Genomic DNA, 19,296 nt, shown 5'->3' with positions numbered 1-19,296 from the left:
TTATTTTGCATCCCTTTCATTAATTAGCCTAATTCATATTTTATAACCATATCCGTCCAAGAAAATCGTTGAGGATTTAGGCTTTTTTGGGAAGGGTTTATTATATAACTGAAATGGTCGAATAACTTTTATCAACATATTTTGTGAAACTTACTAACATTATTCATTTATCCCTCACTTATTTCTATCTATTTATAATTTAAATTGATTACAGTCACTAAACAAAAAATATTTTCCCCTCATAGTATTTGGGTAGAAACAATCATGAGATGCTCTAAATATCGAGAGAGTGAAGATCATAACTTGACATTAAAAAAAGAAGAAAAATTAAAAACACGTGCTACAATCAGCAAGGTTTAACTTTTAAGTAAAATTAAAACGTAATGCAACAAATAAGAACAACAAAGCCAATATAGCCATCCAAATTAAAATCGTGCTTCTTTTTCTCTAGCCCTTTCCATTGTTTTCGCAGCAAAATTCCAACAACTGAATTCTGTACTTTTTCACCATTGGCTACTTTCACTTCCAAGTACAAATCTAATACCCGTCTTTACGGTAAACAACAACTTAGATAGGGGTGGGTACGGGTCGATTCGAATCAAAATTTTTAGGTATTTAATAAATGGAACCGTCGGGTCCAAATATAATTATAGAACCGTTCGGGTTCGGTTCCATTCGATTCAGTTCGATTCCGTTCAATTTTGTACTATAATTAAATTTTTTAACATTTATAACAACATTATATAAATACAACTAATAACACATTCAATGATTTTGAAATATCAGAAACTAGTAGACTACTTTATTCAAATAATCGCTACTGTCAAAATTTCGGTTGGCGAAGGTCACAGTTTCGATCGAAGGTCACAGCGTCGGTTGACGATTGTATAGATTTTGGAAAGTCAACGAGGCTACAAGAGTCGAGACAGCGTTATATACTTTAGTGTAAGTGTTTAAGGTTATTTAGTGGGTTGGATCTTGTTGGGCTAAGAAATGATACAATAAAATGAGTAATTGAGCCAAAAATTAAAAAATTAGAAATGAAACAAATTATTGGACCAAAAATTTAGATTTAGAAATTGTTAATTTGTTTAAAAAAAATTAAAATTAAAATAATTTGATTTATTCAATATAAAAAAAAAATTAGAAAGATTCAGTTCTTATTCGGTTCTTGGTCTAGAACCAAGAACAGAACCGTACCCGTCGATTCTCAATTCAGATACCCGTTCAGGTATTTAATTTGACAAGAACCGTTAGGTTCGGGTCGGTCCATTCGTTTCAAAAGATTTGCTCATCCCTAAACTCAGGTCGAAATACTGGAGTAGAATGTTTTTCATCGACCATATTAATATTAGAAACTAAAATCGCGAGAAAACAGTATCTCGAGAATTACAAACCAAATAGTAAGTTCGTTTGAAACCTAAGCATTATCAGAATTCAGATACATAAAGTATTAACTCGGGAAATAGAAATAAAAATAAAAATAAAAATGAAAAGGAAGACTACCAAGTGCAACTGGTCTGCAAGTTCCTCCTACAGTTACAAGACTTGTTTTACAGCTAACACAAAACCACAAGCGGAACACACAGCAAATACACTCATTCCGCCAAAACTGTCAGGAATCAACTTGATCAAAATCCCAGTAACTGTTTACACTTTTACTCAACTGTCTTCCAATCTCGATTTATGGTTATTCAGGAATCATTTGCTCGTTGTCAGCATCACCTTCCTCCTCGATTTTAGGCTTTGATGGACCTTGGCTTGCTCCAGGTGCCTGCTTCTTCTTGATTCCACTCACTATATCGTCAATTCTCAGAAGCATGCAAGAGGCTTCTATGGCAGTCTTGAATGCCTGTGCCTTCACAGTGTACGAATCCCATATCTAGAAATTCATACAATCAATTAATACATGGGAACCATACGAATAGTAAAAGTACACTTTAAAAGGATAAATGTGAAGTGATTAAGATAATTTGTAACTCAAAACACTTTAGCAATTACAAAACTGTCCAACTATAGGTACAAGAATGAATAGCTTTGATACTTGAGAATGTTAAATGTTTGTAAATAATCCCTTGTTTGAAAGTGATTAGTTAAAAGTTACTTCTCTATCACACTCATTTTTAGCCATACATTCTCAAATAAATACTAGAAAAATAAAAAATAAAATAATTCATTTTTCACGTTTCCCCATATCTTTTCCATACTTTTTAACATCACTTCTCAAAAAATCATTTTCACATAAGCACTAAATAATTATGTTTAAAAAGACGTAACTAAAGCATTTACCATCATGAGACTTGGTGTAAGCATCAAGGCACTTTGAGGTGTAAACCTCATAGTAACCCAAAAAATGTCTTAAAAGTTGTTGAAATGCAAACTAAACTCATAATAATAAACAATCTTCAAAATACCTGCAAATAATTTGAACTGTGCAAACAAACATGAGAATTTCTATCACAGAACGGCTATGTTAGTTCGTGGTGGCAGTATGGGTCTTATGAGAAACAGGAAGCTGGGCTATTTTCAAAAAGCCAGTTGGAATATTTTATGTTTTGTGGGCCACAAACCTTGGGCATTGCTGTGAGGCACACGCCTCACATTAACTATGGCATAAGCCTCAAACTACCTCAAATCAGCACCTTGAGGCATTTTTTGCACACTAAACTCTGTGGTGGGCCTTAATGTGGGTCTCAATTGATTGATTTATTTATTTATTTTAAACCAATATTTCTCAGTAACCATTGGCAATTTTAAGTTAACAGCAGATACTACCTACTAATTATAACCAACACTAAAGCAAAAAAGGGGCAAAAAAAAAAAAAAGAAAGAAAAAAAATTCATACCTTGCGCTCTTCCATATCAGCAATTTCACCGGTATTCCCATCTATGCCAATCCATGCGTTCTCACCATTTGCATGCTATATATAATATACAACAATTCTGAGATACACTTATGAGTTACTATATCAAAGTAAACACAAGGAAGGAGATTTTACCTTTCCTTGCAAGGCAGTCATAGTTCGAATCACGTTGACTCCACAGTTCTGTGCCAAAGTCCGTGGTATAGCCTCAAAAGCAATTGCAGCAGCTTCATAAGGCCACTGTTAATGCATAAACGCACGTATTAGAAAGTTAAATTCAAAATAATAATAATAATAATAATAATAATAATAATAATAATTATTATTTCATGTTTCTGTATCATAAAAAATATACGTGTTACATGTGCAAGCTAAGTGCTCAAATGACTTCATGATTCCAAATAAAATTTTGACTGCAAGTCTGCAACAGATGATACTTATATTGTTTATGAGTAGAATTAGTTAAGGTTGTATCTACTATGTACCCAGTTACTGCAATATGCTCATGTTTGATCGACTCTTAACAAATGGATTTTAGCAACGTTTTCTGTTCTGGAGTTCAGAGGTAAAACATGATTATTTAAAGTTAAAAGAAGATTTTTCTGAAAAGAGACAGAAACAAATAAATAATTGCAGACCAGAGCATGGAACATTGTGCTTCACCTTTTCTATGCCTTCAATAGAAGAACTTCTTAGCTTCAACATAGCAGAGACAGTCAACTCAGTAGCACCTCCACCAGGAACAAGTTTTGGATTTTTTATTATATTTCTTGCTACTGACATTGCATCCTGTTCAGACATTTTGGAAACTCTCAGTGACCTAAATAGGTGATAAAAAAATATTGGCATACAAAAATCAAAGATACCTGCAAATTTCTCTCCACTTCATTCAGAAGATCCTTGCTAGCACCCCTCAAAAGTACTGTGCATGCTTTTGGATCTTTGCAATCAACAATGAATGCAAAGTACTCATCTCCAATTTTCTTCACCTCGAATAGACCAGCACCAGTACCAACATCAGATTCCTGCAACTCATCGGGTCTATTAACAATAACTGCCCCACATGCCTTGGCAATTCTGTTATTGTCCGTCTTCCTAAGCCTTCTGATTGCACTGACACCGGCTTTACTTAGATAATGGCAGGCCAGATCACTAAGCCCCTTTTCAGTTATTACCAAATCTGGTCTAAACTTCAATATCTGCATGCATAGGTTCTCTACGTATTCTTCTTCAATTTTTAGCAAGACACTCCAATCTTCTTCTCTTAACAATTCGGCATTGGTTTGGTTCTCTCCTTTCTTGTACTCAAGGGGGCAATCAAGAAGGATGATTCTTGGATTTAGTATTTTTCTTCTCATTTTACCCGGAGCAACAACGTCCTTGTTAAACATGACTCCTTTCAAAACCATTGAATCCTCCAACTGGCCACCAGGAACCTTTTCTACCTTAATGTACTTCTTGATATCGACCTCACGTAGACCTTGGCCAAGATCCACACCAACTGTGGTTGTGGCATCTATTGCTAAATCCTGAAAGTTTCATCAAAATAAATATCCTGTGGGTACTACTTATAATCAAAATATGAACAACAAAACATTGTACTGTTATGGATGTGTTTTAATTAGGTTTTCTCATAAAATCATAATTTTATGTTATCTAACGTTTCACCTAATACGGAACAAGTAAAATTCTTTTTTATCTCACCTTCCATATTAATGCGGCCAGCATAGAATCCAGTTTTCCAAGACGCACGAAATTTAATACATAAAGGGATATAGTGTGTACATTTTTATGTTGGGAAATGGGAGAATGAGCAAGAGGGGGTGTTGTTGGACAATAACTGTGCAAAGGTTAACCATGAGTGAATACTTACTGCTATCAGATCCCCAAATTGACTAGTAAATTTTGTCCCAATAGAACTCTTGACAAGTCCTAACATAGATGCACCTGCCAGATAAACATTCTGTACCCATTAGCATAATTAGATACACAACATTAGAATTCCAAGAGAGATGGATAACTGGGAATCTTGAAAACAAATGTAACAATGTCTTCCCAACATTTGATACAAGGAAAACACTAGATGACTCAACAAAAGCCTAAAGTGATGTCACTTCGAGTTGAATAAAAAATCGCAATTTGAAACAAAAACTCTACCACATCATAGATTAAGTTAACGACGGATGGGAATACTGTTCGAAAGAACTTCATGACAAGCCTTGTTCCATCATCAATAAGTAAAAGATGGGGCATATGTCCTCTTTTATCAGTTGAAACAGATGAACTTAATAGATAAACTAAGACAAGTTTTGATATGACGCCAATTAATTGCGAATGCAGTGCCCTAAGTCTCGTTAAAGCAGTGAGCAACAACTAAAAGTTCAGATAGTGTGGAAAAAATATAAGTAAACAACAAAAGAATATTAAGAATAAAGAATGAAGGATCTGATGCACTGTGAACATTTATATAAATAGTAAAACAGTTTAGAGCCAATCTGAACAATCGTGCTAGGCTTTTACCATACTTCCAATTTAAAGATCACAGCTGAAAACTAAACAATTTTTACTATCCATTTTGCAGATCCTGTCGTCAAGTTCAAAAAAGTATTTGCCCACAAGATATAATTCTTTAGCGTTCTCTAACAAGCAGGCCACAAAGGGCAGCCAAGAGAAGAGAGCTTAGGGGAAAGAAACATTACCATGGCATAAAGATGAGAAAATATTTTAATGACATAAAAAAACATTACCATGGCATAAAGATGAGAAAATATTTTAATGACATAAAATATATGTGCTGAACGTGAAAGTAATAAACAGAAGTGCCTTATAGGGAAAAGCTGGCTTTACATATTTTTGACAAGAAGACATGTTCACAATCCTTGCCACAAGGAACAAGCCAAAAAATCCACATCATTCTAAGTAAGAGTTTGTAGTTAAATATGAAATATTTCCAGACTTTCAATTATAAAAATAGAGAGGTAAAACTTACGATCCTTCACGTCGACAGTCACAGCAATTTTGTCAAGCACGGCAATGGCATCCTCTAGAGCTTTATTATAAGCTATAGTGCAGTAGCATAGGAAACTTGTCACCCTGGAGAACAGGAGAACAGAAAATAGCATAGGAATAGAATATTACCTCGACAGATGACTGTAGGATGATAGTTTTTGTCAATGAAGGCTTCTGCGACGTGGAGCATTTCACCAGCTTCAACAAAAAAAATTACGCAAAAATTGAGCCTTCACCCGTAATCATCAGTGTATATAGTATTTCTTTATTTTTTTTTATTTTATATTTTTTGGCACACTTCAAACCCTTAGCAATGAAGCCTCAAGCCATCATGACACCACATTACAATTCTCCAAACCAGCATATTATAGGCTTTTCATTTAAATCTAGCAATTTTTTTCTTTTTTTGGGGGGTGGGGGGGGGGGGGGGGAGCTTCTGATCCAAAAATGCCATTCAAAATGCAAAGTCCAAAATTTATCATGCTGTGGGAGATTGAGTTGAGTAAATAAAAAGAGTGAAATGACATTAATGATCAAAAGAAAGGAACCAGTCTTGCTTTGGTAGTGGATGGTTAGAGAAATCACCCATGCGATCAATCTCCATTCACACCCATTAATATAACGAATGAAACATCTTGGTTAGAAGAACCCACATATACATCACAGAGGGGTACCAAAAAACATGAGTAAAAGTAAGCAATCTTTACCAAGAACGATAACAGATGTTGTTCCATCTCCTACCTCCTCGTCCTGAGTTCGGCTTAGCTCAATCATCGACTGCCACCAAATCCGAAAAGCATATATGCAAAAGAGCAATCAAGAAATAAAATTAGAGTTAAGCATACAGAGCTACATTCAGAGGAACACAATACAAGTCAAATGCAAGCAGGTGTTAATAGGAGTTAAACTGCTTAAAATTAGAGAAATTCAAGGGGAAAGAAAAGAAGAAAGAGATTTTACCTTCGCCGCAGGATGTGCAATATCTAACTCTCGGAGAATAGCATTTCCATCATTCGTCACCACAATACCTGATATGCAGAAAATGAGATTTGATCAAAGACAGTATAAAATGAAACAAGGAAAGAGAAAACTGAGTTAAATGAATCGTTACATACACTAATTAGCAATAACAATAATAATAGTTCAAGAAAATAAATTCCCCTTAGATATCTTTTAAATAAGGGAAAATATGGTTCATAAGGTCACCTCCAGTTGCATCAAGCAGCATCTTCAGCATAGATCGTGGACCCAAAGTAGTACGAATAATATCAGCGACAGCCTAAAAAGGATAATCAAAATTTCGGTAAAGATAAATTTAATTTAAAGATATGGGATAAAAATGGAACAACAGCATCATGGTAAACCGGGATAAAAATGGAACAACAGCATAATTGTAAATCATTGAAATAAATTTTGCAAGAATTATACAAAGGTGAAAATTCACTCATGTAACATGGAGATACTTCAAACAAATCATAACCTAATGACATTTCAAAAATACTTTCAAGAAACTCATAAGGCCAATTAAAGTTGGCTATTTCATGCTAATCATCTTAGAGTTACACCAATAAAACAACCCCTTCCTCCAAACCAACCAAATAGAAAATCTACAGCTTGAATGTTGCATAAGTGTAAACTTTACTTCACTAGATACAAATACCATACAGAGCTCAATCAACTTACAACCATGTTACTTTTTAGCGAGGGGCAAGTTGACAACCATTAGCAGACAAAGATTAACAAGAAAGAGCATGAGAATTTGTCCTACCTTCGAAGCTTGAATATTACCATAGTGCACCTTGTTTCCAGACTCCCGCTTCAATGAATCTTCTGCTCCATTAAAATAGAATTACACATCAGCAAAGGTAGAAGGTACAACAAGTTAATGGATAGCACAAGCAAATAAAGCCTGAAAAACAGTAGCCTTCTTTCAGCAGCCATTACTGGTGCTGGATGATAAAAATGCATTATACAAAAAGTTATAATTTTAATCAAGCATTATACTTCTATTGGCAAATAGGTTTTTGGTTCAAAGAGGAAGAGAATAAAGTATTGCAGTTCACCTTGTGCTTACATCAAACGAAGCACTCGGCTCCACTTTGTTAACATAAGACATAAGAAAGCTGTTTTAAACAGAAGGAAGTCCTAATTCATTCCATGGTTTTGTTTTGTCCCAATTCTGAGTTACACGAATTCCAGCCTCTTTTGGCTATGTGATGTGTGAAATCAGCTTACATGTAGTTGCTTATAACTAGCATTCTCGAGTGTGGTTTGAGGTAAGTGGTTAGGGCTCAAATGGATGGCATGGGTATAGCTATCTCGCCCTCCTCCACTCAGTACAACGCACTCTCTTCAACCCCCTCGGCAGTTTACAATGGCAAGTTCATCGATATTTTTTTCGCGCAATAATAGTCTACCCCAAAGATCACATTTCAAACATCAAGGTAGTAGGCTACAAAAGTCAATCAAATTGGACCAGCAGTTCAAATTGCGGTGTTAGATTCACATAAATCAAGCTTTCTTAACTTCACATGTAATGTATAATACTAGATTCAATACATAATCCCTTTCTTTCACACCCTACGTGGATATTTAAAATGGAATCCAGGTTTTCTAAACAGATATTTAAAGCATTGCGAGTTTACAATAGCTGGTTTGTCAATCTTTCTCTCACACAATAATCAGCTTTTCCCACACACCGCGAAGATCACACTCAAACTAGCAGGCTACAAACTCAAGAATATCAGACAAAGTTCAAATCACGGTGTTACATTAAATATCTCAGGCTTTATTAATTTTACAAATAAAGTCCATGCTCCCCCTCCTCCACATCCTATAAAAAATCCTAAACTGGATCCTTGTTTAGTAACTCTAGTTCGCATGGATACACCAAATGCAGTTGCCTCGATTAAGCCTTTTCAACACGTGACTAAGAGGACCAAATGAATACATCAAACCAGAATTTTACATCCATATAATTACTTACGCAGAGAGTTCCCTTCTTCAATCCACACTTTCACTTATTCCGCCAAAAAAAAAAAAAAAAAAAAACCTCTTCTACTGGACATATAAAATTCAAGAATACAGCGAGAAAGAAACAGCAGCACAAAAAGGGCATAGAATTAAAAAAAAAGAGAGAGAGAGAGAGAGAGTTAAGCAAAAAGACTAATAATACTTACTGAGAACGAGGACAGGGGCATGCATTTTCCGCTTCGATCTTAACTTGATTAGAACAGAAGTACTAAATTAGCAGAGAGGATCGAGTGAAGAGAAGACAGAAAAGGCAGCTTTGAATGCTTGATTCAACGTCCAGAAACCCCTCGAAGGGTTTTTGGAATAGAACAGTTGGAATTGAGAAAATGGACCAAAGCGGGCCCAGCCGGGTGGGTCGGATCTTGATGGAAGAAAAAAGAAGAAAAAGAATTGGAGCCCGACCCATGTATGTCGACTACGGGTTGAAATTCAACCGGGCCAACCCACGAACAATCGCTTAGTGGCATAAACGGTCCAATTTGAACCATTGAATAGAGGGAAAACTTGACAGCTGCAAGCTTTTCCATCTACAATATTTAAAAACGAAGAATTGAGAAGAAAATTTTGAATATCAATTTTACCCATATATATTTAGCCGCTATTTGTCTCTTTTTAAAAAGAATTCTTTAATTTTTATATTTATTTTCAATCACACATTCACATAATAATATATTTTGCACATAAATCAAAATATCTCCCTTTTTTAATGACACGTTATTCAAAAATTACTATTCAAAACATTATTTTTCTTAATTGTTATTTGATTTTCATTATTTTCGAAATACATTTTATTTCTCTTCTTTTTAACCATACATATTTCAATAAAATAATATTTCATGTAAATTCAAAACTAATCATTATTTTTTAAGCACATATTTTCCATCAATATACTATCTCAATATACAATTTTATCTTAAAAAAGGGAGTTCAAAGAGGCTCTTAATAATGGCCATCATTAAAGCTATATCAAAAATACCCTTAACGTCTATTATCACCCAGTTTGAGCCGAATTCTTTAAAAAATATATATTTTTAAACAGTAATTTGACATCATTTTAATAATATATTTTTCAATAAAATAATATTACACGCAAATAAAAAACTATTCATAATTTTTTAACCACTGATTCTCCATCAATCAACTATTCCAAAATACATTCTTTTAAAATAATGTGACTCAAACACACGCTATGCCCATGTTTGACCCTCATTATTTTTCGTTAAGCCCTTGTTTGAGTTTTATTCTTTTGAAAAAATGCATTTTTAAACAGTGTTTTGACATAATTTCAATTACACATTATTCAATAAAATAATATTACACATTCAAAAATTTTCCTTATTTTTTAAACACACATTTTCTATCAATACACTATTCAAAAATGCATTTTTCCCCAAAATGGGGCTTAAACAAGGGCTAAATTATAATTCATTTTCTCTTTTCTTATCAATCACACATTTTTCAATAAAATAATATTACATGTAAATTCAAATTTTTTCTTCTTATTTAAGTCACTTATTCTCCAAAAAATTATTATTTTTCTCATTATTATTATTTTTCTCATTATAATGTGGAATAATAGGCACCAAACAGGCACTGTATTCGATTTAATACACCTGACACTTTTTTCAAGCATTCTTCTGATATTTTAATTTAATTATGCATATTTTACTTTAGGTAAATCATTCGTTTTAATTGTTCTGCTAATCCCATTTAATGGTTTTTTATCATTTATTTTTTAATTATGCACGTTTTCCTTTTGTTCAAATGCAAGAGAGGCTCAAGGACTCATTTTTCATGATTTTTAATAATTTATTTTTATAGCTTCATTTCCTATACTTCCTTGTTCCACCCTCCACTATTTTCTCTCTCACTTTCAGTGTCTCTTGCTCCCAAATTTTCTCCATAAGATAAATCAGGGTAATTGTTACTGGAATCGTGTGTTTTTGTTTCTTAAAGTCTCAAGGGAACACAATTTAGAACTAATTTTTAATTTTAAGTTCTTAGCATTTATTTTTATAATTTTTTTTTTTTTATCATCATAGCATTTGTTTTTATAAATTTTTTTTTATCATCATCTTCTTTTGTCTTTCACGGGATTAATAGAAGAGAGGTGCATGTCTCCAATAATACGGAATCTAATCAGATCGAATCGTATCAAATATGTTTACTTGGATTTCAGGCAAAACCAAAACAAGAAATTAAATGTGTCATTACTATCGACAAATTAAATGAGTTATAACACTTTATATTTTTGTGATATTGGATATATTCAATAAATATAAATTATACATCGATTTTTATGCTCTAATATTCACATGTCTATATACTTTCTAAGGCCTTGTTTGAGCCCTATTATTAAGAAAAAAATACACTTTTAAATAGTGATTTGACATCATTTCGACCACACATTTTTCAATAACATAATATTACCCGCAAATTTAAAACTTTTCCTTATTTTTTAACTACACATTTTCCATCAATCTACTATTTCAAAATACATTCTTCAAAAATAATATAGCTCAAACATATACTACATTTGAACTGGCATATTTATATTCAAACGGGTCTAGTAATTTCAAAATATATTTTGAAGTTGCCATTCCCAATAAAGCAGGAAGGGAAAAATTCAATTTTATATACTTAAGTGTGGAAGTTGTTGTAGTAGTACTAAAATTTAGTAATTTTTGGACATACTTGCTTATTGTCAATTCAATTCTATATTTGATAATTTGATACTTTTAGTTCTTCATCCTCAAGGTATATTCTTTTTTGGTAATTTAATTTTGTATTTGATTCTCATTTTCCATTTTTCTGTAGAATCTAAAAATTAGGATTCCAAATTCTGCTTGCCGAATAAAATTTAACTCTCGTTTTGTACTTGAATTACATGTCTCAAAATTATTACTGTTCTCCAAATTTTATATTTATGTCCATAATAGCTTAAAACTCTTTTTCATGGTAATTTCTTTCAGTAATGTAAGAATTAGTGTTTGCATCTATTAAAGAGTTTTATTCAAGGAATTTTTTTTTTAATACACGGTTTCAATATTCTTCATCTCGGGTTGAATTTATATTCTCCAATTTGGTATATTATTTATGTCTCTACTTGAAATGTTGTGTGTTCAAATAATTTGAATAGGTGTGAATATTATTATATGATTTACATATTTCTAGATTATGTGAACTACAAATAAGAATGTCGTGAATATTTTTATATGGTATACATTTTTGTAGATTATGTGAACTACAAGTAAGAATGTTCTTTCAATGTTTTAGTTTGTTTAGTGTAAATGAGTTTCCTTTTTTTTTTTTTTATTGAGATTTATATTATTGTTAAATTTTAAATTATGTTAAACTATCTCATTACTCATATATAGACAGAGATGGGAGTATCCTAGTAAGTGTATATCTCTCCTCTGTTGCTTTGATTTTGACACATTAGAATGAGGATCCAAATTATATGCAGTTCCATCAATTTATTTATATCAATGTTTAGTCTAATAATTATCCCTTGTAAAGAGTTAGCAATCAAAGCTAATCCTCAACTTATTTAAAAGGTCAAATAATTGTGTTTTTTCACTCTCATTTTTTTTTTTTAATTTTTAATTTTGTGCTTCCCACTAACTTCAGCGAAATTTTGACACATTAGAATGAGGATCCAAATTATATGCAGTTCCATCAATTTATTTATATCAATGTTTAGTCTAATAATTATCCCTTGTAAAGAGTTAGCAATCAAAGCTAATCCTCAACTTATTTAAAAGGTCAAATAATTGTGTTTTTTCACTCTCATTTTTTTTTTTGTGTAATTTATATTTGTTTCAAAGAGAGATATATGAAATCGGTTCATCATCGAAGAGTTTTTTTTTAATTTTTATTTTTGTGCTTCCCACTAACTTCAGCAAATGATGAACGATATCCATTCAAATTCAAGAGAAAACAATTTTCTGTACGTCTATATTTTGCAATAACCATTAACAAGACTCAAGGACAAATAATGTCTATAGTTGGAATATACCTTCCCCAATATATATTCTCTCATGTGCAACAATATGTCACGAAATTTCAGTGCAAACAATAAAAATTTTGGTAAAGCAGAAAATAAAACGAAGAAAAACTGTGGACGTTAACAAAAAGGGTAACTAGCACAAAACGTCCATACCTTTCAATATTATTGTGCAAAACGTCCCTACTTTTCTTTCTTTCTTTTTTTTTTTTTTTGCATTTTCACCCATATTTTCACATTTCATTGTGAAAAACGTCATTTTCATCAATTTTTAATGCAAAAGGACCAATATATCCTCTTATTTAAATAAAACAAAAAAGAAAAAAAAAATTAAAGAACAAATTGCAATCTTACTCCTAAACTTTTTAAAAAGTGCGAATTAGTTGAAATAAATTATTAAAATATTAAAAATAACAAAAAAAAAAAAACTCTCTCTCTTCTCTTATTCTTCTGCTCCCCCTTTCCCTGCCTCCTCCACCACCAAATATGCCCGCCACCTTGAAAGCCAAAAAACTCAGGCCAACCACGGGCCAAACCTTTGGATCTCTACACCACTGGAACGATCGCAGACCGCTCTTCACATCCAACCTTCATGCTAATAGATTAGGTTGGAATTACAAGCCAAAATGCCCAACTTGCGAATGTAAATACTCACGGCACTACTTATTTCGGCAAGACCCATGCCATTCCTAACACACCGATCGACTATACTTACCAAGGTGCTTCTCTTTATGGTCTTAAAACATCAACAGATGCAAGAAATTAGCTTTCAATTTTTTATTAGACAATAACTGACCAGAAATTTTGGAGCATATTAGAATGAAATTGATGGAAGCCCATTGTTGTAGTAGGTGCCAAGTGATGTGGCGAAGTGAGAATGGGTGGTTCGTGATGGTGAGAATTATTGTTGGCATTGAAATTGACAAAAAAACATAGCATGTTGCGTAGGATAAGCTACATTTTTTTGTTGATTTTGGGCATATAAATTTGTTTATGGAAAAGTGTTTGGGGGTTGATGGCAGTTTTTTGTAGTGTGAGCTCTGTGTTTTAGGCGACGAATGGGTGGGGGTTGGTGAGATGGTGGTCAGCAGTTCCATGAAGGTAAAGTTATTTTTGGTGGGCTGATTTGTAAGTTTTTGAAAAGTTTAGGACTAAGATTGCAATTTGTTCTTTATTTTCCTTTTATTTTCTATTTTGTTTTATTTAACCAGGAGGGTGTATTGATAATGTTTGCATTAAAAATTGGTGAAAATGATGTTTTTCGCAATGAAATGTGAAAAAATAGGTGAAAATGTCAAAAAATGAAAGGTAGAGACATTTTACACAATAATATTGAAAGATAAAGACGTTTTATGCTAATTACCTTAACAAATAATATTGTTTACAAAGAAGTTTTATTGTAATCAAAACATTATATTTCCGTTTATTCAACAATTTAAAATTTTCTTTTAACAATATCAATTATTGCAACTGCTTTCAAAAATAATTTTAGTATTTCAAAAATATTTCGCATATCCTTCATCTGATATACAAGACGTGCAATGCACATGTTTATTACTAGTTTTTATTTAAAAATGGAGAATTGAGGAAAAACTTTTGAAAATCAGTTTTAACCTTATATATTTAGTTATATGCCCAATATTCCCTTATTTATTTTAATATTGTTAATAATTAATCAATAACATTTACTCAATTTATTCAACATGAAATTAAAAAATCCATTTTTTTCATTTGTCAATAATTCCCTAAATTAATTTTTATTATCAACATTAATTCAGTTTATTCAACACGAAATTAAAAAAAGTGTAGTGTTTAAGGAATTCAAATAATGGCCTTAAATTTTCCTCTTGAGATAAAAAAGAAAAAAAAAAAGAAAAAGATCTCTTAATTTTATTAATAGCATGAATTCAAAATGAAATTGAAAACGAATGTTGTTTAAGGTGTCCTTAAATAACCATTTTTAAAAAATATTCCTTTAATTTGATTAATAACATTAAATCAATTATCTTAAGCTTTAGTTTCCATAATCATGAAACTTAAACCACAATTCTTCTTTGATGAAATGGTGATTAATCCAACCACCAATGTCCATGAGCTTCTTGAATGCCTTGTTTGTATCAATTCTATGTACCCTCTTCAATTTTTACGTTTTAATATTCACATATGCACGTACTTTATTTTCTAATTTATTTGACATATTTATATTCAAACATATTAGATGAGAAAATTGTTACGTCAAAGTAAGAATTATTATTTTTGTTTGTTTGGTTCAAATTCTAATATGTTTGATTTGAAATTTCATTCTAAATTTAAGAATTTAACATTATTCATGAATATGTTAAATGATTTCTTGAATATGATGGTTTATTAGGTTGTTTGTAGTGATGATGGAAAGCTTGAGGGAGGCAATTCTTGGAGGTAGCAAAATTGATGATTTAAAGTGTAGCCATCTGTTGTTTCTAGATTTTGAAGTTACTCTTTTGAAAACAATCCGACAGAATCACCTGAATGTAAGAATTGATCAACATGATCCAAAATTGTAATTCGAGCCCACCGACTTCACGATATTTCCTTAAAACGAATTCGCTGCCTTCAATGGTGCTAAAGGCATCCAGCAATCGTTTCCCAGGATAGAACGAATTTTCGTCTCCTACGGAAGCAGCACTACAATCTGCAAGAGTTCCAACGAACTCAACGAAGTGTGTTTTACTTCGAGACAATATCAGAACGAGAGAGAGGGAAATGAGATTCAAAGTACAGAAAGTTTGCAATGAAAATGGTGTAAATTTTCTGGTAAAGAGGCTGGCTATTTATAGACTTGTTCGTGGCCATTTGAACAGTCATTACCTTTCAGACAAGCCCAAAAAATTCGAACAGATTCTTAAAAGTCGTGTCTGTTAAGTCGGTTAACAGTCGACTGTTTGGTAATGTACCCAAGAATTTGATTATTTACAATTTGGCTCAAAATTTTAAATAAATTTTGTCCAAAAAGTTAATATAGTGTAAAGGTCCACCCGCACAGCACCGGACTCGGGCACGTGCTCGTGTCGAGCCGAGCCGGTCGGACGGACGGCGGCGCGCGCGTGTGGGTTTATGACCGAACCCAGTAAGATATAGGTCTTCCCCCTTCCAAAGACTATTGGTACCCCTTGGGACCCAAACTCAATTCCAAACTTCCACTTTATAAACCACACCAAAGTTTCCTAACTTTTCTATGTGGAATAAGTGTTTGGAAAATCAAATTCTTCCATAATACTTAGTTTATGTGGGTTACTTTAACACTTAATATTTCATTCAATTTTAAATGGTTTTCGATAAAATATATCACGTTAATCATCTCACGGAGTAGAACGTGAATATGCTAGGTCCCGTATTAATTAAAAGGTGGGTCCCACTGAAATTTGAGTTCAAAATTGACCCATTTCATAACCATTTTTCTAGCACCATCATTTTTCTACATAATTTGTCCACCATTTTTTATTGGTTTTGTGGTTTTTTCTCCTCTTGAAGATAGTAACAAGAATATTGTCTAAAGTAACTTAATTAACTTGAGGAAACCAACGAAGTGTAAATGTAATTTTTAACCCGACACCCTTATTTCTGTTCATTGTGTCTCTTTCACATCCAATATATATTTCGCCGTCTAACTTGAGCATCGGAGCGTATAGAATATGATACAATATAACACTCGTGAGTTGAAGATAAACAACAGTTGTTATTAAAACCTAAATAGTGATGTAATTTTGTCTAATAATTTATCACTGTTAATCCACCATGTACAACATATTATTACAAAACTGACAATTCTTAACCAAGTACTAAGATTTTTCCTCGTAATTTCTCAAAGAATACTTGTGAAGCTGTCTAATAAGGTCACTGAATTCGTGAAAAAAATATATGTACTTTTTGTTTAAAACATTTATTTCTTAACAAGGTGATGAAGTTTTTTGTATTTTTGAAAGGAAACTAACAATCGATCAAATCGGCGTGGCTTGTTCCAACATATTTAGTGTGTAAGTGCTCGAGCTGTGAATTTATGTTGAATCCGTCACTCAACTGTATCTCGTAGATAAAAGATGACAATTCGATTCATAAAAATTAAATTTACCTGCATTTTAAATTCTAGAGTAGCTTGAGAGGAAAAGGACAGAGGGTATTTTCAAGAAATTTATAGATTTTGACACACAATTTTCATATCAATTAAAATTGTTTGTCAAATGCTCTTTCATATCAATACGCAAAATATGACAGTTGGACATTGAAATATCGGTATTGAACAAATAAAATTAAACATGCTCTGAATGCATTTCAATGTCCAAATACTTGTCCTAAATGATCAAAATGCTGGGAACATTCAGTGCCAGAGTTACTGAATGGGTAAGTCGCCAATTTCTAAACTATGTAACCTGCTCCGAGTCTCGATGAAGTTACTCAAAATCATGTATTGAACAAATGAAGTTCAATATGCCTAAATGTATTTCAATGTCCAAATACTCATTAAAAAAAATCAAAATGCATTTTGTTAGCAAGAACATTAAAGTTAATCTAAGAAAAGTTCAAGTCACAACCATCCAATTTTATCAAATGTTTGTAGACATCGCCTTTTTCTTTCTTTCATAGACTTGCACGATCCCTTTCCAACTTTGAACAGCTATATAGCAATTTCTTCTCGTTTTTAGAATATACCAATCTTGCAGTGCAATATATAAATTCCCAAATTTCTTGTGTTCATATGGAATGGTAAAATAATTACGAAAAATAAGTAACCAGACATGTTTGTGTAAAATCTATAAAATATATTAAAAAAATACTTATAAGAAAAAATATAAGTTTTACGACAAATGTAAAGGTTCAAATTAGGCAAATTCATGTTGTAGTCATTGTCGGAGATGTTGATAATCTCCTTTTCCTTGTACAAAATGGGGTAATCTTCCATTACTGACCTTTTGCACTTCTTGTTCTTTAATTTTTGTGGGTCTCGCTTTGATCTTTCAAGTTCCTTGAAGCTCTGATTCAGATCGTGGATGGATTCTTGTTTTCTACGCATGGGGCGTTATGAAATGCAATGAACAAATTGAATATAAGGTAAGAAGCGAAACCAATTGACGAAAAAGGATGAAACTTTAGGGTTAGTCTTTTTCCACTGGTTTTGACTATGTTTAGGTTGAGTCGTTTATAAGAGGTTGAGAAAATTAGGGTTTGTATATATATATATATATATATATACATGTACATATAGTATAACCCTTCTCATTATTTTTAAGCAAAATTGACAACCCTCTCTTTTTCTTTTGGCATCAATATTGAATTAATTTCAACATTTTCATCAAATTAAGTAAAAGTGATAAGAATTTCTGATTAAGTTAGTTGGATCTTTCGTTCTTTCTTATCAAGTTTTCATATAAGAATTTTTTTTCTTTTTTTTTTTTTTTTATAACTCAAGTGTCTAAGTTTCGCCTGACTAATCTTGAGAAGTGGCGACCTTTCTCTCTGGTTTATCACCCAGGTAAATTCGAATGCGGTCACAATTTATACACATTTGGATTAGATATTCGGGATGCGATTCTCCTCCCTGTAGACCTACATTTACGACGTGTGGACAGGACTCTCGGAGGGGTGACAAAGCGTACCATAACTTTGCCTTCACAGGACAACTGTCTTCCAACATAAATGTTGCCTTCAGCTGTCGCGCGGATTCGAATATTTGATACTCCGTATAGAACCTTCATACTTTACCATTCCGCCATACACGTGAAGGCGCGTTTGTTAGTTTTTTTCACACTCGTTTTGGGAGGTCTAGTGTTGTGTAATATGGATCATATTTCTCAACTTAATGAATCGATGGTTTTTGGTCCATTTCAATTTTTTTTTCCAAATTTTAGCCTCAAAAATAATTATTTTATAGGAAAAAATTCAGTTATACCTTAAGAAAATTGCTTATGAAAAAAGAGTTTTTCCACTTGTACAGAATACTCACATGGTGGATCCAATGTGAGTAAAATATTGCAAAAAAATATCCGCTCACCTCTCTATTGTGTGTGTTTTGAAGGAATTTTGTGAACCCCTCCTCTGTAAACACAGACTAACTCATTAAAAGATGCATAAACTTAAAAATTTATTTATAGCAAAAAATTACTTTACAACTTAAAAAAAAGAAAAATCACTTATAAGATAAAAGTACACTTTTCGTATGAAGAATTGCTTATAAAGGCCCTGTTTGAGCCATATTTTTTCAAAAAAATAAAATACATTCTTCAACAATGATTTGACATTATCTCAACCACACATTTTTCAATAAAATAATATTCCACGCAAATCCAAATTTTTTTCTTATTTCTTAACTACACATTTCTCATCAATACATTATTAAAAAATATATTTTCA

General features: G+C 32.3%; 1 protein-coding gene across 1 annotated transcript; it reads right to left on the bottom strand.

Moving 5' to 3' along the window:
• Window positions 1–1,329: 1,329 nt before the first annotated feature.
• Window positions 1,330–9,209, bottom strand: LOC111376944 (T-complex protein 1 subunit gamma-like). The gene is made up of 13 exons (XM_022999960.1): window positions 9,053–9,209; window positions 7,642–7,703; window positions 7,080–7,152; window positions 6,834–6,901; window positions 6,581–6,650; window positions 6,003–6,071; window positions 5,854–5,925; window positions 4,738–4,811; window positions 3,731–4,393; window positions 3,528–3,653; window positions 3,000–3,104; window positions 2,847–2,921; window positions 1,330–1,882 (listed from the first exon to the last, which is right to left on the bottom strand). Exons 1-13 carry the CDS (start codon window positions 9,075–9,077, stop codon window positions 1,691–1,693), a joined length of 1,674 nt encoding a protein of 557 aa, XP_022855728.1. The 5' UTR covers window positions 9,078–9,209; the 3' UTR covers window positions 1,330–1,690.
• Between the last annotated feature and the right edge of the window lie 10,087 nt (window positions 9,210–19,296).

Source organism: Olea europaea, unplaced genomic scaffold (genome assembly GCF_002742605.1).
Source record: "Olea europaea var. sylvestris unplaced genomic scaffold, O_europaea_v1 scaffold1584, whole genome shotgun sequence".
Classification (NCBI taxonomy): domain Eukaryota; kingdom Viridiplantae; phylum Streptophyta; class Magnoliopsida; order Lamiales; family Oleaceae; genus Olea; species Olea europaea.
Note: the sequence above shows the minus strand (reverse complement) of the source record. Positions and strands in the feature narration are given on the sequence as shown.